At 45.8% G+C, this 23,189-nt stretch overlaps 1 protein-coding gene across 3 annotated transcripts in view; it reads left to right on the forward strand.

Moving 5' to 3' along the window:
• glra3 (glycine receptor, alpha 3) overlaps positions 1-23,189 on the forward strand; it is a 35,547-nt gene that overhangs the window by 1,247 nt on the left and 11,111 nt on the right. The window contains exons 1-4 of one of the 3 annotated variants that reach the window (XM_044113023.1): positions 1,087-1,816; positions 16,681-16,811; positions 17,330-17,397; positions 21,954-22,177. In XM_044113023.1, coding sequence (XP_043968958.1) covers positions 1,662-1,816; positions 16,681-16,811; positions 17,330-17,397; positions 21,954-22,177 — 578 coding nt within the window. In that variant the 5' untranslated portion in view covers positions 1,087-1,661. Of the gene's footprint in view, positions 1-1,086; positions 1,817-16,010; positions 16,079-16,680; positions 16,812-17,329; positions 17,398-21,953; positions 22,178-23,189 lie in introns of those variants that run through there. The other 2 variants (XM_044113025.1, XM_044113024.1) reach the window with 2 other exon arrangements.

The following is a 23,189-nucleotide window of genomic DNA, read 5'->3' on the forward strand; positions in this document are numbered from 1 at the left end:
ATGATGATGAAGATGATGATGATGAAGGTGATGACGATGATGAAGATGGCGATGAAGATGATGATGATGAAGGTGATGATGAAGATGACGAAGGTGAAGATGATGGTGGTGATGATGAAGATGATGATGATGATGAAGGTGATGACGATGATGAAGATGGCGATGAAGATGATGAAGGTGATGATGATGAAGGTGATGATGATGATGATGATGATGAAGGTGATGATGAAGATGAAGGTGATGACGATGATGAAGATGGAGATGAAGATGATGAAGGTGATGATGATGAAGGTGATGATGATGATGATGATGAAGGTGATGATGATGATGAAGGTGATGATGAAGATGATGAAGGTGATGATGATGAAGGTGATGATGATGAAGGTGATGATGATGATGAAGGTGATGATGATGATGATGATGATGAAGGTGATGATGATGATGAAGGTGATGATGATGATGATGAAGGTGATGATGATGAAGGTGATGATGATGAAGGTGATGATGATGAAGGTGATGATGATGATGAAGATGAAGGTGATGACGATGATGAAGATGGCGATGAAGATGATGATGATGAAGGTGATGATGAAGATGACGAAGGTGATGATGATGAAGGTGATGATGAAGATGATGATGATGAAGATGATGATGATGAAGGTGAAGATGATGAAGGTGAAGATGATGGTGGTGATGATGAAGATGATGAAGATGATGATGATGATGAAGGTGAAGGTGGTGATGATGAAGGTGAAACCATAAAATTGATTATATTTCATGATTTCCATCAAAAACATCTGAATAAAAATAATCAGCTCATTTTAATGATCTTGTGATTAAAAACTGAAATTCAGCATCAACAGCTTTTAATGTATCATTTTTGTTGCAGCATAAATTTCTGTTTATATTTATAAATTGGTAAATTTGACATTTGATCAGCTTTCAGGATAATATATATCAGCATTTAGCAGAATTGATGAAATGATTAAAATCAAACCAATAGAGGTAAAAGTTTGGATATTAATTATTGTGGTGATGTTGGTTTATTCCACTTCCTGTTGCTGATGATGACGTTTCCTCCTGAACCTGAACGCAGCTCCTTCAGTCTCCTCCTCATTCTGAGTGAATCTCTGCTGGTTTGACCGTCAACCTGCATAATGACTTTATTTTTATCCTCCAGCAGGAAAAAGGTTTTCTGTTGGTTTTTGTTTGGCTGTGACAGGAAGTCGGCTCAGTTCTCGGGTTAATCTGCTTACGGGTCATGGATGGATTCAGAGATCAGATCTAACAGGATTACAGTCTGGATCCAAATCCACACCGTTTTCTGACAACCCAAATCTCTCATTTTGTTTTTCCCTTTTTGTTTTATTTCAACAAAAGCTGCAAAGATACAAACTGTTCAAATCAGATTAAAGTTCACCAGCTCTGATAGCTCTTAGTGGCTTGAACAGCTGTTGTTGCCGGTTTCCATGACGACTTGTTTAACGTCCGTCCTCCGTTACGTGTCTCTGGAAACCTCCAGCCTCGTCTTAACGCCGCTTTGGCTTCGTGTCGTGTCCGGATCAGGGACGAGCCAGAAACACTCGTAGCTCCGGGCGGGAGGCACAGCGACGCCGGAGGGGAGAGGAAGAAGCGGATCTCAGGGCTCGGAGGATGAACTCATGAAGCTCCTGCTGACTGAAGGACAGAACGGCTTCCACGGCAGCAGCTTTCAGAGACGCTTCATGTTTGAGCCACTCGGCGCCATCTTTACTCAGCCGCCGTGTTCCTCAGTGTCTGAGCCAAATGGAGGAGAGAAACCTGGAGGAAGCCGCAGGTCAGAGCAGACGGCTCCAAATGCCGGAGATAAACACTTAGTTCAACAACTAAATAGCTTTAGAATCAGCATTGAATACAGTCTCATCAGCAGTTTTATAGAAGTTCTCAATGCCCAGCTTTTATTGTGATAGTCCACTTCTTCAAGTTAATTTGTACATTTTTGCCAAATATAATATCAGAGATAACTAAATGCTTAGCTAGCTTAGGGCTAAATAAATTAGCGTGCTAATTAAATATTCAACTTCTCACTAAATATTTAGTTTGCAAACTAAATGTTAGATTCAAACTAAATACATAGCTTGGTAGCAAAGTAGTTAGCTTCCAACTAAAGCTTACTGACTTTAGCTTCAAACGTGATATTTAGCTTGCCAATTAAATAGTTAGCTTTGAACTAAGTACTTAGTCGTTAAATAAATAGATAGTATTTTGATTTCTAACAAAGTATTTAGCTTAAAAATAAAACTGAAATTGTGACATTTGTAAATGAATGAATACAACTTATGTAATGCTAAACATATTAATGCTGTTAGCTCAGCTAGCCGGCCAGTAGGTAGCACTTCCTCCCATCATGATGTAACATCCGGTTAGCAGGCCGGACATTAGCGACGTGTTGGCGTCTCTAACTCCGTTTCCTCGCATCTCTGATGAAAGAAACCAGCCAGAGCCGAACAGCGTTGAGCTTTTATGATGTTTATGTAACGACTACAGATGTTCCGGGCCCCAGAGTCCAGAACCCGGACCTTCTGTGGCACCCGACTGGTGTACTTAATAAATAACTGCAGGGATTGTGGACAGAGTTTGAAGACAGACCAATAAAATTTACAATAGTTTAATTTTAAAAAGATGAGTCACTTTAAGAAAATAAAGATGTAGGGCAGTAATGAGCGGCGGAGTCAATGGTCTGTATAGGGAAGAATGGACTCTTATCTGGCCCCGGGGGCCGCGGCCCTCTCCGGCCCTCAGTCCTTCCCGTCACCAGCTGACCGATCCTCCACGGCCTCGGCGAATCTCTGCGACAATCTGGCCACTCGGTCTCCAACACCCGGTCGTCTGTTCCTCGACGGTGATCAGTTGGATGAACCTCCGCGGCAACCAGTCCTCCATCTCCGGCCCCTACACCTGGAACCCGTCCGGCTCCTACACCTGGAACCCGTCCGGCCCCTACACCTGGAACCCGTCCGGCTCCGTCTGCTTTTGTTTGCACTTCAACTGCACAGCTACCTCTTTATCACCGGCGTCCTGGTCTGCACGCCGCTTCGCTAATTAAGAACACCTGTGGTAATGTCACCTCAAAAGCAAAACAAAATCAAAACAACATGCAACACAACAAACCAAGAATCTAACCCAAACTAAATCTAATAAGAAAAGTAAATAACTTCAAAATATAACAAGCAATCCAAGACAGAAAAATAAGAGACATGAAATTAACTCAAAAAAGGAAAAACAAGGCCACATTACCACACCGTCCTTCAGCTGCAGTTTCTCTCCAGCATCAGTTTATTAAAAGCTTGTTCTGATAAATATTAAAAACTTTTTGCTGTCGGAGCGAGTCTCATCAGCCCGGAGCGGATCCAAATGGTCCGGTACCAACAAGTTCCTTTATCAGTGTAGCGGAGTTAAACGTGTGACCTGCGGTTCACTGAAACACAGAAAATCTGGATTAACCTGGATTACATGCAGGAATATTCCTGATAATAAACCTGATGAAGCTCCAGGAAGCATTTAACTGTTTATCTGGAATCATGAAGAAAAAGGCAGAAATTTACCTTCTGATTGCTCCACTCTATGGAAGACAGATCCTGACAAAATTATCAATAATTTGGTCAGGAATAATGATACCAAATATTTCATCCAAAAAATACTGAATAAAAACAAATTCCAGTTTTTACAAACTGTAGCATGAATTCATATTTATTTATCACTGAATAAATATAACTGAATAACTTTATCACTATTATTTAACGTTTAATTTTATTTGCAATCTTATTGTTTTATTAGTAAAAAATTCATTTTATCATTAAATAAATTAAATGTGACAGTAAATGAGAAAAGTTATATATAAAAAAAATTCAATAGAAATGAAACTAAAAGAGAAAGGAACACTCAAAGGTTCATGGCTGAAAAAAACCTGAGAATATAAGCATATTTATAGAAAGTTTAGTGGAAGGAAAAAGTTCAGTATGGTGACAACAGCAGCCTTAATATGAAGCAGAATCCATTCAAGCTTCTCCAGGAGTGGACTGAGGCTGGATCCAGAACCTGGGCTGCCATTTCGGCCGAGCAGAACCAGAACCGGTCCAGAATTCTGCTTTCAGATGAAAGTAAAGTTTTTATTTCATCTGGAGATTAGAGACTAGAGAGAACCAATACCTGGATGGAGGTCCAGTCAGTGATGTTCTGGGTTGTATCAAGTCATCTGCTGGTTCCGGTTCCGGTTCTATTGATGCAGGAATTCAGCCCAGACCAGAGCTGAGAGCAGAGCGATGATCATTTCTGTTCATCCATCCATCTCCTTCTTCCTCTTATCCTGTTCGTGTCGTGGGGTAGCAGTTTCAGAATGGAGGTCCAGTCTTCCCTCTCCAGTCTCTTCTTCCAGCTCCTCCAGGAATCCCAAGGCGTTCCCAGGCCAGCAGAGAGACATCGTCCCTCCAGAGTGTCCTGGGTTTCCCCTCCTCCTGGTGGGACATGAACTCTTCACCAGGGAGGCGTCCAGGAGGCATCCTGACCAGATGCTCCTCAACTGGCCCCTCTCGATGTGAAGGAGCAGCAGCTCTACTCTGAGTCTCTCCTGGATGACTGAGCTTCTCTCTCTAAGGGAGAGCCCAGACACCCTACGGAGAAAACCCATTTCAGCCGCTTGTATCCGTGATCTCGTTCTTTCAGTCATGACCCAAAGCTCATGACCATAGATGAGTGTGGGAACGTAGATCGACCTGTAAATCGAGAGCTTTATTTTTTGGCTCAGTTCTCTCTTCACCACGACGGACCCGTACAGCGTCCGCTTGACGGCAGACGCTGCGCCAATCCGCCTGTCGATCTCCCGCTCCCTTCTTCCCCCATTCGTGAACAAGATCCTGAGATACTTGAACTCCTCCACTTGGGGCAGGACACCCCCCCTGACCCGGAGAAGGCACTCTACCCTTTTCCGGCTCAAGACCATGGCCTCGAATTTGGAGGCACTGATCTCCATCCCAGCCGCTTCACACTCGGCTGTGAACCGCTCCAGCCAGAGCTGCAGATCACGACCTGATGAAGCCAAAAGAACCACATCATCTACAAAAAGCAGAGATTTGATCCTAAGGCCACCAAAACGGATCCCCTCAACACCTTGGCTGGTCCAGAGATTCTGTCCATAAAAGTAATGAACAGAATCGGTGACAAAGGGCAGCCCTGGCGGAGTCCAACTCTCACCGGAAACGAGCCCGACTTACTGCCAGCAATGTGGACCAGACTCTGACACCGGTCCTACAGGGACCTGACAGCCCGTATCAAGGAGCCCGGTACCCCATACTCCCGGAGAACCCCCACAGGGCTCCCCGATGGACACGGTGAAACGCCTTCTCCAAGTCCACAAAACACATGTAGACTGATTGGGCGAACTCCCAGAACCCTCCAGGACCTGCTGAGGGTGTAGAGCTGGTCCAGTGTTCCACGACCAGAACCAGAACCACGCTGCTCTTCCTGAATCCGAGGTTCAACAATCCGATGGACCCTCCTCTCCAGAACCCCCGAATAGACCTTGCCAGGGAGGATTAAGAGTGTGACCCCCCCGACAACGTTGCGGCCACAGCTCAGATGAGCCGCCTCGACAATGGAGGCAGGGAACACGGTCCACTCAGACTCCATGTCCCCCACCTCTCCCAGGACGTGTTCAAAGTTCTGCTGGAGATGGGAGTTAAAGCTCCGTCTCACAGGGGATTCTGCCAGATGTTCCCAGCAGACCCTCACAACACGTTTGGGCTGGCAGGTCTACCAGGTAGTGGTCAGTGGACAGCTCCACACCTCTCTTCACCCGAGTGTCCAAGACATACGGCCGCAGATCCGAGCCGGGTCCCTGGCGGTCCGGGAGGGAGGGGACCCTGGCGGTCCGATCCTCAGTTGCAGAAGCTCTTGGGACGTGGAATGTCACCTCTCTGGTGGGGAAGGAGGTGGAGCTAGTGTGTGTGAAGTTGAGAGGTTCCGGCTAGAAATAGTCGGTCTCACCTGGACGCATGGCTCTGGTTCTGGAACCAGTCTCCTTGAGAGGGGCTGGACATACTTCCACTCTGGAGTTGCCCAAGGTGAGAGGCATCAGGCAGGAGTGGGCATACTTGTTGCTCCCCATCTCGGCGCCTGTACGTTGGGGTTTACCCCGGTGAACGAGAGGGTAGCCTCCCTCCGCCTACGGGTGGGGGGACGGGTCCTGACTGTCATTTGTGCTTACGGGCCAAACAACAGTTCAGGTTACCCACCCTTTTTGGAGTCCCTAGAGGGGGTACTGGAGAGTGCTCCACCTGGGGACTCCCTTGTTCTGCTGGGGGACTTCAACGCTCACGTGGGCAACGACAGTGAGGCCTGGAGGGGTGTGGTTGGGAGGAACGGCCCCCCGATCTGAACTCGAGTGGTGTTCTGTTGTTGGACTTCTGTGCTTGTCATGGATTGTCCATAACGAACACCATGTTCAAGCATAAGGGTGTCCATATGTGCACTTGGCACCAGGACACCCTAGGCTGCAGTTCGATGATCGACTTTGTCATCGTTTCATCGGATCTGCAGCCATTTCTGTTCAATTGATCATTTTTATTGATCTGATGATCTGAATTCTGGGTTTTCATTCCAGAACCATCAAAACTTCTACAAAAAGGCTGAGCAGTTCCACTCTATGTGTGATAGATCTATATCATAGATCTGTTTCACTTCCTGACACAAGGAACACAAAATATTGAACTTTTTTCCAGACATCCATAGTAATGCGGGTCAGAAGAAGCTGCCGCTGCGCTAAGTGGTACGGCGGCGGGCTGAGGAAGAGGAGGAGGAGTGATGAAGGCTCGGCGGTCTCCTCTCAGTAAGTGAACATTTGGCTGCAGGCGCCAGTCGACCCGGCTCTGGATGTTACGCCAGAAATCCTCCAGGCTTCTCTGGGAATCCAGGTTTATTTCAGGATGTTTGCTTTCCTCCTGCAGCTGATTAACAGGAACCAGAACCAGAACCGCAAACGGGCCGGACAGGAAACCCAAATGTAAGAATAATAATAAAGAATGAAATACATCTATGGAGCTTTTTTCACTGGAAAACTACAGAAATTTAGGCTGCAGTCTGATTTAATCCAACTCCACTGTGTGCGTCTAGTCAAAGTCCGGTCGGTTGGTGAGGCATGAATGCTAATTTTGTGCTGCCCTCATAACATTTTCTGGTGACGCCTGTGGGCCAGAATGAGCCTCAGCTCTTGTTCAGTGAAAAGTTAGACAGACTTTGTTCAGATTTGCTGAGACGAACATTTTGATTAATGTAGTTTAACAGATATGAAGGGAAGCAGCTGCTTCCTGCTTCCTGCCTGACCCCCCTGCGCCGCGTTATGCAGTCATGCATTATGCATGTCTGGGTGCAGCAGGCGGATCGGCCGTGTTGGAGGTAGCGGCGCGGCCCGCAGGCGCCTGACCTCATCCTGGAGCAGCAGCAGCTGATGACTGCGCCGCGTAATGAGCAGATGCTTTGCTGGAGCAGAAGACGCCAGCATGCATATTTCAGGTTAAACACCACGAGGTCGCTGCGTGTTTACTCTGAACGTTCGCTCCGCTGGCCTCCAAACATGAAAGGAAATCCAGGGAGCAGAACAGACGTTGCTCCGTGTTTCCTGGAGGAACGGTTTAGCGACCGGACGGAGCCAAATGGGTTTTTGGTGTTGGGATGACGGTCCGCCGCCGCCGGCTGAAGAATCACTCAAGAGTTCCTGGAGCATGAAGCTATGAAACACGACGGTTATTAAAGTGTTCACAGATGAATCGCTCCGGTTCACAGAAACCATCTGAAATCAGCTGCAGAAACATCAGAGTGGATTTTCTTCCTGTTCGGTGAAAACCGGAGCAAAACGCCGAGCAGAACCCAGAACGACCCGGTGAAAGTTTTCATAACAACGACAAAAATCTAGCAGCAGATCCATGAGGGGAACGAGCAGCAAACAGTCAAAACCTGGGAAAAGCTGAGATCTCTATGGAGCTACATTGGGGCCATAAAGTTTGTTCAAAAGAAAAACAGTAAAAACTGAAAAAAAATCTCTTGAATCTACAAAGTAAATTTGAATTTTTTTTTTCCAGTTTGAAATCAGTTTCTGGACGGAGACCCCGGGTCTGAAGCTGGTCTTGTTTTGCTGAGAGCAGAGTGTGGCGTGCTGATGGGGGCGTTATGTAACAGCAGCGGGTGGGGGAGGGGCGAGGGTCTCCAGATGCAGAAGCCTCTTCACTTCGGCTCTTCCTGTCGGCCTCATCAGATCGTTTCATCGCAGAAGCACATAGGAATATTTGTGACAGACTTCTCAGATCCGGTTCCGGTCCAGATGCCAGACCAGGTTTTCCATGAATCACCAGGAAGCATCATCAGTTACCGGGCGGAAAGTCACACTGGGTCCTGAGATGATAACGGTTCTGGTTCTCAGGGTTTCCAGTTTTCAGGAACTGTCATCTCGTTCAGCTGATTGGTCGGATGGATCAGTGTTGGCAGTACTGGTTCCCAGCCCAGCTGTCCAGTTTGAGGACATCCCACCAGTCTCCGCTCCTTCAGGCTCCAGGCGGTCTGGCGGCCATCTTGTTTCCCACCCTGACTGCAGTCAGATTTCAGCAGAGTGGGAAACTTTTTGATGTTCTCGTTACTTAAGCGCGGGTTTGAGAACACGCTGCATCGTTCCCACCAGCCCAGTCCGCTTTAATCCGACTCCAGTCTGTCTGCCTAGTCAAAGTCCGGTCCGGTTGGTGAGGTGTGAATGCTAAGCTAACTCTGGTCCTCCAAACTCCAAGCGGACCGGTGACCGCTCCAAAAGCAGGAAATGGATCATAGAGCAGGGCATTCTGGGTAAATCCAACCAAAGCTAACGTGCTAGCCTAGCGCTAGCAGCAGAAATGTCTCCTGGTCTTCAGCCAAAGACTAAAGAGAAATCCTCCAACACTAAAATCTGACGCCTCCATCTTGTTTCCATCTGGTGAAGAAGGAAGTTGCTCTCAGTGTCTTCAGAGGTTTTTGTGTGGTTTCCTTCAGTGGTTGTTGGTGCAGCGCCCCCACAGGCCAGGAGGGGAACAGGTTGCTCAAATGGCATTAATAAAGCAGAGGATCCTGACCGCTCAAGACGGGTCAGAACTGGACAGGATTATTCTAAACTTTGGTAAATTTCCGACCCGTTTGTTGAAAGTGAGTTTAGATGTGATCAGTGTTCGTTCCTCTCATCAGGGAAACCATGAAGGTGTTTGGACTCACGCAGCAGAAACAAGCCAGAACCGTCTGCTGGGTCCGGTTCTGTTCAGGTTAGGAAACAGAACCGCTGTCTTAACCAACTTCAACCAAAACTCCAACTTTACTCAACTGAAAGTTTATAAAAGACCCAATAAATTAGAGTTTATCTGGAAAAATTTGCTTTGGGAACGCTAATTGTGCTAAATGTTAGCAAAGTTAGCATGTGCGCTAAGCTTAAAATTAGCTTTGATAGCACATTAGCAGAAGGATGGATGGATGCTGGTGGTTTCTTTTCTCCAGGGAACCAGAACTTCAGCATTGACCTTTAACCCTCAGCATGAATGAAACTGTATTTTTCCAGAAAACCCACATCAAACATTTGTGTTTTAACGTGTCGCTGCTGAATCAGTTCAGCTGGTTTCTTTGTGTCTGAGAAGCTCATCCATTAAACATCAGGACTTCATGCAGCTGCCGCTGTTCAACCAAGGAGCCGAAAGGTCAAGACGGGAGGAAGAGGAGGAAGAGGAAGAGGAGAGTGAGCTAAGCAGCTTAGCATCCAGCATGCAGTAATCTGACATCTCAGCTGGATGTTTTGTGAAGCGTTCAGAGACGGAGGATAAACGGCGCTGAAACGGACAAATTAAATAACGAGATTAATCTGCTTGTTTAACGCGACGCTCTTCGTCAAACATCTGGAGGTGATGAAGAGGAGGAAGAGCGTCCTTCCTCCTCTGGATGTTTATTTACTTGAACTTAATTCATAATAAAAAAAACTTTTCCAGCTTCATGTAGAAAGTCCCCCGGCGCCGATTCGCTGTCCGGTTCTGATCCTGGCTCTCCTCATATGACCTCTGACCCCAATATGAACTCTGAGTCATCAGACTTCAGAACCATTCACTGAGGAGGCGGCGGTTCTGTAGAACCGGGTCGTCTGTTGTCGACCCATCATGTGAGACAGGATGTCAGTTACACAATGAAGAGTTTTACTCATCTTCCTGGTTCTGTGTCTGGTTCTGGTTCTGCTCCACTTTGTGATGAGAAAATCTTCATTCAGAGAAGCATGGCGGCCTGACGGTAAATCCAGCCTGGACTACCATCAAAGATCTGAAGCTACTTGTAATTGTCGTAATGCCTCGACAACAGGGAGAGAAAGATGAAGCGCAGAAAAAAACTCCGGGGCACAAAACAGAAAACGGAAGAGGGGGAAGGATAAAGATGTTGGAGAGACAAAGAAAAACTTTTCAAAGTGGTTGAAAGACAGAAGGTAAGTAAAGTCAGAATAAAAAAGAACCTATTACTATAAATGTCTCTGCTGGAACATTTGAAACACTGAATTAGAAACCTGGTCCAAAAGCTGACTAGCATCATCATTAGCAGCTATGTTGGTCATCACCTGGATCAGTCTATCGACAGGCTTGACTGTCCTACCAACACGAGTTCTGACTGTGTAAATAGTGTCATGATCAGTGTCAGTAACAGACTGAGCAACTAGTGAAGTGTGTGGACAAACACTCTGTGTGTCAACTGAAGCATTTGAGGTATTATTGTCACAGTCCACCTCACTAGGGGGCAACAGAGATTCCCCGTCTGCCTGCAGAGACAACATCTGATCAGATAGGGAGCTGACCCAGTCTTGTGTTCGGATTCTTGAATCGTTTTCCTGAATGATCCCAGAACATCTGAAATAGAGTTAATGTCAGAGCTTCCAGGTGTGACGGCAGCGGAGTGACTGGGTGTAACAACAGGCAAGAAGTTCAGTAGCATCCAAAGGTTACGATGCACAACTTGAACTTGACCAGTGGGGGGTGTTTTATTTGATATGTGTGAGTTGTGGGGTTCATGCCCACAACGGTGTACACTGTAGACTCCCAGCGGTCAGCAGTTTTGCGTTTGCCTCTTTCATGCTTGTTTGATACTAAAACATGGTCGCCGACCCCAATAGATTTCCCTTTTATTTGGTGAGTGTAGAAACCAGCCTGTCGATCTTGTTCCTTGTTTGCATAATTTTGAGCTATGACCATAGCATCTTGAAGATCTTTAGTCAGGGACAGTACATACTTGTCATATCCACCAATTTCAGAATTTTGAAGGATGTTCTTAAAAAGCATATCAACAGGGAGGCGTGGCACTCTCCCATACATCAGATAAAAAGGGGCATACCCTGTTTTGGCCAGTTCTGTTTTGCATCTGGTGCAAGTGCTCTCATCATGTTTCCCAGTGTTCTGTTGAAGCGTTCCACACTGCCGTTACCCATTGGATGGTAAGGAGTTGTATGAGATTTTCTCACACCAGCAACTTTCAACAGTTCGCTTATGAGTTGACTTTCAAAGGATGGGCCTTGGTCAGAATGGATTCTCTCAGGAAAACCATGAATGCAAAAGTACTTGTCCCAAAGCTCCCTTGCCACTTGTTTTGCAGATTGGTCACGGCAAGGAAAGGCCTGAGCGAGTCGTGTGAAATGGTCAGTTACAACCAGCACATTGTTGGACCTGTTGTTAGAATCCTCTGCTGTCCAAAGGTCTATACACACAATCTCCAGTGGTGCAGATGTTTTTATACTCTCAAGAGGTGCTCCACCATCTGGATCAGGGGACTTTGCAATGACACATCTGGGACACTGGTGAACGTACTCTTTGACATCACGGTCAATATGGGGCCAGAAGAACCTCTGACGAGCAATAGCCAAACTTCTGAACTGCCCTTGATGACCAGCATTGTCATGTATCCCTTTGAGAACATCAGACTTGAGAGAATCGGGGACCACAAACTGGTGGCGTCTCTTACGGGTAATTTGGTCTTTAGACAGTCTATAGAGGATGTCATTGGACACTGCAAACTTCTCCCAGTGTTTGAGGTATTTGATGACCATTGTTTGTTCATTCGATCTTTCTCTTCTTGGCAGACGACGGCCACGATCAACATAGTATAGCACTCTTGATAATACAGGATCGTTATGCTGTTTTTCTCTCAATACAGTTTCTGAAAACACAGGTTGATCATCTTGAGATGGGAGGATCAGTTGGGGCGGATGTTCAAGGGTGTCAACAGCTCGTACTCTAGCAGCAGACTCCCATTCACTGTGTGTCTCAAGAAGAGCATGAACATCGTCTTTTGTGAAGGACTGAAACTTTGTGCTGTCAGGTAAGTTCAACACGTTGGAGTCCTGGTCTTTGGCATTTGACTGTCTGAAAGCCTCTTGTAGTGAACCAGGTGAAACAGGGAGGGCCTCATTAAGTAGCTGGCTGTACGGGCTCTGCAGCAGCCTCCTTCCCACGGCAGATTTGACGAAGGGATGGCGACTTAAGGCATGTGCCACCACATTTTTAGAACCAGGGATATATTTAATACCAAAGACGTAAGAAGTCTAGCTTTGCTTTCTTGGTTGTTTGTCACCTGGTGCGATACAAAATGAAGCTCTCACAATGTGACTGACTGCACGCCGGTGGTCCAACAGCTCCACCAGCATTCCTCACAATTCAATAAAACAGTTAACAATTCATCCAAAACAAAACAAAACATTCTTATTCTATGAATCAAACAGTAAAATAACACACTTTTCTCCCTGTTACACACAGGCTAACAGAAGATGCTCTTTGGCTCAAATATATGAAATGTTGAAAAATTGCCCTGTTCATTCTTTTTTAATTGCCCTGTAGGCAGCAATTTATTCACATATATGTACCTTTATTATAATTGATACTTTAATTAAAGATGAGTTGTACAAGTTTCTGTCATTGGGGCGGAGGGGGGGTGTGAGGGGGGGCCGATGACATGTTCGCATTCACCTCAGAAAGTGTAGCTGCGCCCCTGGCTGCATCATGTGAACGTCTTCGTGTTGTTTCCATGATGTAGAAGTTTGAATATATTTCTCCATCGTGTCCAAGTCCACCAGCAAACAGGAAGTGGCGGGACGGACCTTATATGGAAATGGGACCATTGCACTCCGGAAGTGAAGGGGGCGCTATAACCTATATTATCTGCGGCCTCCAGTTTTTATTTTCTTTTCTTAGCTGTGATATATTGTCACCTTTAGGAAGGAGTTTCACTCTCAGCGTGTATTTAAACTTCTCTCTCTTATTTTCTTCAGCTCAGTTTTTAACAAATTCTGTGGCTTTATGTGAACTTCTAAATCTGCTGCTTAGTCGGATCTTTTCAGGCCTGATGCTGCCTCTAGTGGCGTGGGGTGGTAACACAACTATTATAATTACATTAATACAGCAGAATACCACAAAGTCTTTATTATTTACTATTAATTTCGGCATTACCAGCACCGTAAAAGACAGATTATCTTATCAAACACCATATTTTTTCATTTTCTCAAGGCAGTAGAGCTATTTAAATGGGATAAATAATACTTTTATACATTATAAATAATATCTTTATATCTCCTTCAGTTATAAGAGGAACAAAAGAAACAAGGAGGCTTGATAAACAGCATGATCAGCTGCAATAAAAATACCATTTGAAATCTATACATAAGAAATTTAATTGAGCAAAAGTCAATAGCCAACAAATTAATTAGGTTTACAGAAGAATAATAAATCTAGTTGTCATATCCAGAGTTTTTAAACAGATACAAGCAAAAATTTACATTTTAGTTTTTACAGTGCTATGTATATTATTCTGAGACTGTTTGTTGGTAGAGTCTTATACACAGGAAAAAATAAGATGAAACTTATTTCATCTTATACGTATGGAGGCCTTAGTCCTGGTGGCGGTGGTCACAGGTTCGATTCCCGGCCTGGAGACATTCGGTGCATGTCTTCCTCCTCCCTCATTACCCTGTTTCCTGTAAAACTACTTTCAAATAAAGGCCACTAGAGACAACAAAACCTTGAAAAAAATCAAAATAAGATGAAACTATTTAATCTATCAATGTGGAAATGTTTGACTTCGACTCTAAAATGGAGACGACACACAGCTGACCACATCACCCTCTCACCACACCACAGCCAATCAGGTCCACCGCGCCGCGCCGCTCTAGCCAATCAGGTCCACGGATCCTTCAAAAGGACAAGCCTGGATTTTCCTGCTCATCAGCCGCGCTTCGACCCGCCTCCTCCCCATCTCCACCTTCATCCTGACGGTCACCTTCCCGGCTCCTTCACCTCAAGGCTCCGCTCCACCACCAGGATTCGGACCCGGGGAAGAATACCCTGAGCTTGGCCGGACCGATCACCTGGCCTTGGTGACCTCAGCTCACTAGTCCTCTGCCGGGATCGAGCGCCAAGAATTATATCATTAAACCTTCGAACTGCTATTTTCCTCTGTGTGAGTCTATCCAGATTGAAATGATAAATCATAGAATCACTTTATCAACAAGTCATGAGTAGAGCTGAACGCTGAGCAGGTAAATGTTGTCATTATGAAGCCCAGGCACAAATTCAATCTGGAAGACTCTTCGCCCCACCTGCATCATCCAGCCGGAGCTTCTGGCTCATCACCGTTGATTGATCAACACCGTTGATCGATCAACACCGTTGATTGATCATCACCGATCCAAGCCCCAGCTGATAAGGACTGCCATCCATGGCGTCGTGCGCTTTCCAGCGGAGCTCCACCCCTTCACCTCCACCCGCCCAGCATCAGGCCGCATCCTTCATCGCCTCCACCACCAGTGCCGGGTCCCGGGGGATGAAGTTCCTCTCAGCATACAGAATGTCCATCCAAGCCCATCACAAAGTTTGCGATGATGGATGTCCTTAGCCGGGGCCCGAGGGCCAAAGATTTAAATCATGCTGTCATTAAACTTTTCTAATGTTTCCCTCGTCTCCGTCTGAGTCTCTACAGATTGAAATGGTTGGTTAAGAATAATTACTGCACTGTCAATAAATGACTTTTAATAATGTTCTTAGTTACCAGAGTAACAGTAACACCTTCATGAGCTCAGAGGGTCACACCGATAAAAAACAAGATGGCTGCTCTCTGCTCAAATATTTCTGCCATCTTTCATGTTCTTTCAGCAAACAGTTCAGACGGAGCAGCTTTTGGTTTCACCACCATTTACCTGCTGCTGAAAGTTTTCTTAAAAGATTGTCTGTTATTCTGCAGCTCATGTGAGCAAACCAGCTGAGGAGATGAAAAGTTAAAATGTTTTAACATTTTAACTCAATAACCTCTCTGAGTAACTCAAAGATCTCTGGCTCTCCTAACAGACAGACTTCTTAAAGGTAGTCAGTGTTTTCAGGAAAGTGGAGCTGACTGTCCAGGAACGACACGAGGAATTTAAAATCAGCCTCAGTTTCAACAAGTTGACCATCAAGTGAAACTGGAACCACTTTCAGGTTTTGTTTATGTCATTTAATCAGCTCTACTTATTATGAGGGGAAAATGTTGGCTGTTCTGCTCTGAACTCTGATGGACGTTCAATCGCTCCGACTCCAACGGTCGGACCTCAGCGGCTTGTTTCGGTTCTGAGTTCTGAGCAGCGCGAGAATAATCCCTGATGGAGCGAACCAGAGGAACGGACGATGAAGAGTGAGGATGAGGAGTCAGGATGAAGAGTGAGGATGAGGAGTGAGGATGAAGAGTGAGGATGAAGCAGCACTGCTGTCGCTGAGCTGGCCAGTTAATCTGGAGGTTCTGGTTCTGTTCGTCCCAGATGTTGTTTCAGGATCATCAAGCTTTACGGTGGCATTTAGAGATCGACCCCCCAGGAGACACACACACACACACACCTACACACACACACACACCTACACACACACACACACACCTACACCTACACACACACATACGCTGTGTGTGTGTAATGTCAGCAGCGGTCGGAGGTCTGGGATGAACCCGAGGCGACCTGATCATGAACTCGACATCAAAGGTTCTGATTGGTGATGTCACCATGGTAACCTGTTGGGATCATAATTCTCTCTGATTATTTTTGTGATTTTTAAAACCTAAATCTGTTTTTGTGGTGTTGAAAACTAGGAACTGCTTCCAGTTGTCCCAGCAGAACTCTCCAGAACCAGCTGGACCGGCAGCCTGGTACCGGAGGGTTCTGCTGGGACAACTGGACCGATCAGAGCTCTGATTATTAAGGGCTGGATAAAAGGAGGAGCTCAGATCCCAGGAACTGTTAGTCTGTTCCTAGCGGTTAGCTTAGCTGTTAGCTTAGCTCCTATTGGTTAGCTCTGCTCCTAGCAGTTAGCTTAGCTCCTATTGGTTAGCTCTGCTCCTAGCAGTTAGCTCTGATCCTAGCGGTTAGTTTAGCTCCTATTGGTTAGCTCTGCTCCTAGCCTTTAGCTCAGCTCATAGCCGTTAGCTCAGCTCCTAGCGGTTAACTCTGCTCCTAGCCGTTAGCTTAGCTCTCTGATGTGGATTCCTCTGATTTTCCAAACCGAAGTTGTCCTGAATGAACTTCCACCTGTAAAATCCTGTGTAAATCCCACCGATGCAGCCAGGGGGCGCTGTGCTGCTGTGAACGCGGTTCTTCCTCTGTCTCTGCAGCGTGAGCCGCTGTAAGGAGCTGGACGGCGCCACCAGGACGCGCCACGCTCCCATGTCTCCCTCCGACTTCCTGGACAAACTGATGGGCAGAACGTCGGGATACGACGCTCGGATCCGACCGAACTTTAAAGGTTCTGTTCTCATCCTGCACTCTAGTTTCTATATTTATTTCTTTAATAGAAATCACCTCACCCATTTAAATAAAACAAAATGAAATTAAATCATTTCCTGGTTGGCCTAAACAATCAATATATTAGTATTATAATTTATTTATAGGTTTGCTGTTATTTACCAATATTATATGGCAAATAAAAAAACAAACATATTTTCTCTTTGTTTGACGTTAAAACTTTTCTTCTTTTTGGTTATTTAGAATCAGAGGGTTTTTTTGGGAAAGATTTTTGTTAAAATTTTTTGATTTTTGGTAAAAACTTTTTAATTTACCAAAAAGTTAAAAAGAAAAGAAGCCCAGCACCGGCTGACGCCCTCCATGTAAACATTAACCATAAAATCCTTTTCTTTAAGATTTCTGGAATCGTTTCCTGAAGCTCCAAGTTTCCCTCCTGGAAACGGTTCAGTCTCTCAGTTGGATGCATGTTGGATGAGCAAAGCTCCAGATCTGCTGCTGTAACGCCGGTTTCCTCCTCAGGTCCTCCGGTCAACGTCTCCTGTAACATCTTCATCAACAGCTTCGGCTCCATCGCTGAGACCACCATGGTGAGTGACGGGAAGCCGAGGCGTTTTCCCATTCGGGCCCCGAAAAGCTTTTTGCTCTTAGCAGCTTGTTGACAGAACGACATGAATAAATCGGAGCTTTTTAATGTGCGGCGTGTTTCCGCCCGGTTCCCAGACAGACAGCGGGTCGTGTCGCAGCGTTCTGCTAATTAATGTGATTCTTTGTTTATTTATGAGCGGCGGCTTTCAGAGCGCCGAGGCCCAGAGCTGTTAGACCTCACAGCTGGTAGCCAAAGTTTCTGACATTTACTCTTCAGTTTCAGTAACTTTGCTGCCCAGAAACAGAAACCAGAATCCATTTACCCTCTGGATGCAAGTCTGATCGGCTGACCTGAAGGTTCAGGAGGAATCAAGGTTGATGATGATGATTATTATTAATTAATCAGGCCGGTGTGCTGTCACTGGGTTGATTGTGTACTTTGTCCCACTGGATCCAAGCTGCATCGTCTCAGTCTGTTGGCTACATAAACATAAAGATAGATTATGTTTCATACCAGAGCAGCATAAAGTCACAACTCGCCTCTTCGCTGGCAGCGTTACGTTTTTTACAGACGCTCTTTGTTCTCTGTCTGTGGAGTTTAAAAGATGGAAAGTCAAAAAACCCAGAAAGACGCAGAGAAGGAAAAGAGAAAACATCTAGAAAGTGGTGGAAGCAAACAGTTTTAAGAAAAACGAGCTGATGGTTGGTAAGGTCAGTGATGAAACGGTAAACCAGAGTTCAGTCCCTCTGTGCGCCATGAGGTCACTTCACTGAAGTCCTTTTATGACGGAGCGTCCAGCAGCGTCCTGCAGCGTCCAGCAGCATCCAGCTGCGTCCAGCAGCGTCCAGCAGCGTCCAGCAGCATCCAGCAGCGTCCAGCTGCGTCCAGCTGCGTCCAGCAGCATCCAGCAGCGTCCAGCAGCGTCCAGCAGCATCCAGCAGCGTCCAGCTGCGTCCAGCAGCATCCAGCTGCGTCCAGCAGCGTCCAGCAGCGTCCAGCAGCATCCAGCAGCGTCCAGCTGCGTCCAGCAGCATCCAGCAGCATCCAGCAGCGTCCAGCTGCGTCCAGCAGCATCCAGCAGCGTCCAGCTGCGTCCAGCAGCGTCCAGCAGCATCCAGCTGCGTCCAGCAGCATCCAGCAGCGTCCAGCAGCGTCCAGCAGCGTCCAGCAGCGTCCAGCAGCGTCCAGCAGCGTCCAGCAGCATCCAGCAGCGTCCAGCTGCATCCAGCAGCGTCCAGCTGCATCCAGCAGCGTCCAGCAGCGTCCTGCAGCGTCCAGCAGCATCCAGCAGCATCCAGCAGCGTCCAGCAGCATCCAGCAGCATCCAGCAGCGTCCAGCAGCATCCAGCAGCGTCCAGCAGCGTCCAGCTGCGTCCAGCAGCGTCCAGCAGCGTCCAGCTGCGTCCAGCATCGTCCAGCAGCGTCCAGCAGCATCCAGCAGCATCCAGCAGCGTCCAGCTGCGTCCAGCATCGTCCAGCAGCGTCCAGCTGCGTCCAGCTGCATCCAGCAGCGTCCAGCAGCATCCAGCAGCGTCCTGCCCGCACCGAGTCTGACTGGCTTTAGCAAAATCTGTTTTCTAAAGATATCAAAGTGGGCTGGAGTGTGGGATGCATTGGGGGTGAACTGGCAGTGCACCAAGAATCCAGAAGGTCAAAGGTCATTTCATCACAAGTTCATATGTTGCTATGCAGCCTGCCTATCTGTTGCCAGGGGCAACCAGCAAACCGACCCCAGGCCTCCTCCTGGTGGAGCAGAAACGGCTCTGGAGCGTGTTAGCATCCAGGTTCTTCATCCGGACAAAACGTGACATTTAAAATCCACGTGACTCGATTCCACGTCACGTGATCTGATTGGACGACTCTGGTCTTCAATGAACAGATGGGACTGAGGCCGTGGGAGTGACAACGGTGCCTGAAGCTCTGAAGGATTCAGTCCTGCTGGTCAGAGCGACTCGGTGGTACCAGGCGGACCCGGCGTGGTGCCACCGGCGGTCCAGGTCGCTGGGCTCGGTCAGTTTCTCTACCTCCATCAGGAACTCGACCCTGAACTTTCCTGAGCCGCTAACCGAACCCAAAGTCAGAGTCTGTTCAGCTCCAGCAGCCAAACAGAACCTCACTGAAGTCCAGTGGTACCAGAGTGTTTTATTTTGAAAACTGACCACAGCCTCTTCCTGTGTCTGACCTTTGATCCTCCAAAGAGAACTGTGATGCGTTCACTGCAGTCGGGTCAGATTCGTCTGAGTCCTGTAATAAACCTGCAGTTCGGTAACCAGGTTGGTTGGTTCTGGTGTTTCAGTTTAATTAGAAACAGCAGAATGATGAGTGCAGAGCCAGACGAGGTAAAGATGGAGGCCGGTGGACGCAGACAGAGATGTGAGGAGACAGACGAGGAGACAGGAATAGCAGATGTGCTGCAGAGACGCTGAGCGACTCTGACAGCAAATACGCTGAAGTGACATGAAGTCAAAGCTGCTGCTGCGTTCCTGTTACTCACATCCTCACCGTCCCAGAATCAGGATTAATAACTTTAAGAGACGCTCTCCTTTAGGAGCCGGACGGCCAGTTTGAGGGTCCAGAAGGTTAAACGGTGACAGAGCCTCATTAAGACTCTCTGAATTATGATTATCAAAAATAAATCCACACCAACTAAAATCTGAAGCTGCATAAAACTATAAATCACACTGAAAATATCAACATGTGCCATAATGGACGTCTGGTTATTTACTTTTTTTGCTTATTAGCTTGTTAACGAAACGTTTGCTTATGCTAAATATGTAGCTTAACTAAATATGAGCTAAATATTTAGCTTGTAAGATAAATAATTTTTATTTAACTCAACAATAAAAATGTATAAATATTTAAAACAATAAACATTTATTGTTGGTAAAATATCTAGCTGGTTATGTAAATATTTTAACACATTTAATATTTAGGGTTTTTTTAGTTAGCAAGAGAAATGTTTTATCAAGCTTAATCTTTAGCTGTAATCTAAATATTTCACTAACAGGTTAAACATTTAGTTAGCTAGCTAAATGTTTAACTTGCTAACTAAATATATAGCTAGCTAAACAACATTAAATTTGAAGCTAAATTTACCTAGCTTCCAAACAACTAAATATTTAGCTTCATATATTTGACGAATGGAAGATGGAAGAAGGATGATTGCATGTCAACTTCTAAGTGCTTTCTGCTCTGCTGGGAGTTCTGACCACAAACTGTTTGGTGTGTGTGTGTGTGTGTGTGTGTGTGTGTGTGTGTGTGTGTGTGTGTGTGTGTGTGTGTGTGTGTGTGTGTGTGCGTGTGTGTGTGTTTGTGTGTGTGCGTGTGTGTGTGTTTGTGTGGGTGCGCTCCTGGCTAACAACCTGTCAGACGTTTCAGAAGGAAAAGATTGCTTTCAGTTGACTTTTATTATTTATCGGAGGGGCTGAATTTTTCATGGCAGTTCGTGTCGCCGTGTCGGTCCTGTTGACGCGTCTCTCCGGCTTCCTGTGGGTGTGATGAGCGCTGGCCTGGCGCCTGGCTGCAGGCGGATAAATGTTAGCTAAAACAACCTATGTTCCTCCTGAACTCTCTGGATTCATTTCCATCCTGGATTTTACTTCATATTTCATTGTTTTGCTCTCTGGTTATTGTTTTTGTCTCATAAAACGTTTCTGTCAGATCAGCAGGTTAGTCTAATGTCAGGCCCGGTTCAACCTCCACTTTCCCTCAAACAACACCAGAAACATTCATGTGTGAGTCAGAACCAGCAGGTTTAACCCAAATAGACCAGAACCGAGCCGGAACCTGAAGGAACATTTTCACTCAGGAGAGAGTAAACCGCTGCGGTAAAACTAGCCGCCTCTTGGAAAAACCGGCCTGCACAAAATATTCACGTGCGCGACAGCTCAAGACATTTACGTGCTGCTTTCACAATAAAAGCTCACATCCGGTTCATATTTGATTTACTGCAAGTAGATTTGCAGCGGCTTCATGTTTTAGACTTTGTATTTATGCAGTTGCAAAAAGAAATAATGTGTCAGAAATAATTGGGGACATTAAGCAATACTGAAAAACTCTGTTTCCAGCGACTTCCCTCACTTCTGGGTGGCAGAGGGTCACCTCTGGAACACAACCAGCAAATGACAAACGTCTCATTCTAGTAGGTTTACTTTGAAATTATACTTCAGATTGGGTTGACATTTACGTGGTAAAACCAACTTTGGTAAAACAAAAATTCTAAACATGTTATTTTAAAAGGCTTTTATTTTGAAATTAAACATGAGATTGGGTTGACAAAACATCAGACAGAATAAAACCAGAATAGATCTCAGAATTAGTTTAACAAATTAAAAGTCAGTTTGGATCAGAATAGTTTCCGTTTTTTGTCATCAGAGTTCGAATTGCAGCTGATGGAGAAAATCTGGGATCGACTCGCCATGTCTGCTGCATGGTTCTATGCCCAAAATGTTCCTCTGACGTCAGAGTGGGAGTTCTGATGGTTCTGATGGCTCTGTTCTGCCCTGTTCACCCACATTTGATGGTTCTGGTTCTGTTGACCCGGTTGTCTCCCTCCAGGACTACCGGGTGAACATCTTCCTGCGGCAGCAGTGGAACGACCCGCGGCTGGCTTACGCCGAGTATCCTGACGACTCTCTGGACCTGGACCCGTCCATGCTGGACTCCATCTGGAAACCGGACCTGTTCTTTGCCAACGAGAAGGGAGCGCACTTCCACGAGGTCACCACCGACAACAAGCTGCTGCGCATCTTCAAGAACGGCAACGTGCTCTACTCCATACGGTGGGTCCAAATCACTCAGATTACAGTGGATTAGATTAGATTAGATTAGAGCAGGGCCGGCCTAAGGCAATGCAGGTCAAAAGCCTCCACACCACCAGGGGGCCCCAAAAGCACCAAGCTAGCCAGATAATTATATGCATGTAGTTAAAATAACACTGAAAGAGGCAAGCTAAATGATATTACCATGGAAAGTATATAAAATACTTTTTATATTGTTTACTGTAAATTTATTGTTTATCAGCTGATGTTACTTTCAAATAGTTAAAATAATACGACTCATTTAAATACCAATCTGAGTTTCAAAGTCCAAATAATTTTCTTTAGTTTGTTTCTGGTATAAAGTTAAATGTAGCTGAGATGATGTAAGCTAATCATAAATGATGCTAATGCTAACAGTTTGGGGCCCCAAATGAAAATCTGCTTAGGAGCCCAGACAGGAAGTGAGCGTTTCCATGGCGACCAGGTGGCTCTGCCTGGCTGTGTTCTGCTGACGATGAATCTGTGGGGGATATCCTTCAGCTGCAGCGCCGCATCAACATGCATGATTACCCAAACAGAGCACAGCGACCCGAACGGGCCGGGATAACATGCAACACATTAACCGCCCTGGGCTGCGGGGAAACGGCGCATACATCAGATTAAACATTTAAAACTAACTGCTGTAAAAAACTCCCAGTTTCTGTTTAAGAGTCGGAAGCTCTTTTGTTTTTCTAAGTACAATAAAAACATATTTTATTGTACTTCTGACAATAAGATCCATTTTATTTTATTGAATTTTATTAAACATATGTAATAAAATAAATCATATTCCTGACAAATTTCACACATTGTGTTTTTTTCATATCCTCTCATGAGCAAAAATTTTTCTTCAAGGCAGAAAATAACTTTTTTTTTTTACTTGCGCCGAACTTTATGCTGCACCATTCCCACCGGTTCTGTTCAGTCCACTTTAATCCAACTCCAGTCCATCTGTCTAGTCAAAGTTCGGTCCGGTTGGTGCAGTGTGAATGCT

Source organism: Gambusia affinis, linkage group LG04, assembly GCF_019740435.1.
Source record: "Gambusia affinis linkage group LG04, SWU_Gaff_1.0, whole genome shotgun sequence".
Lineage (NCBI taxonomy): Eukaryota > Metazoa > Chordata > Actinopteri > Cyprinodontiformes > Poeciliidae > Gambusia > Gambusia affinis.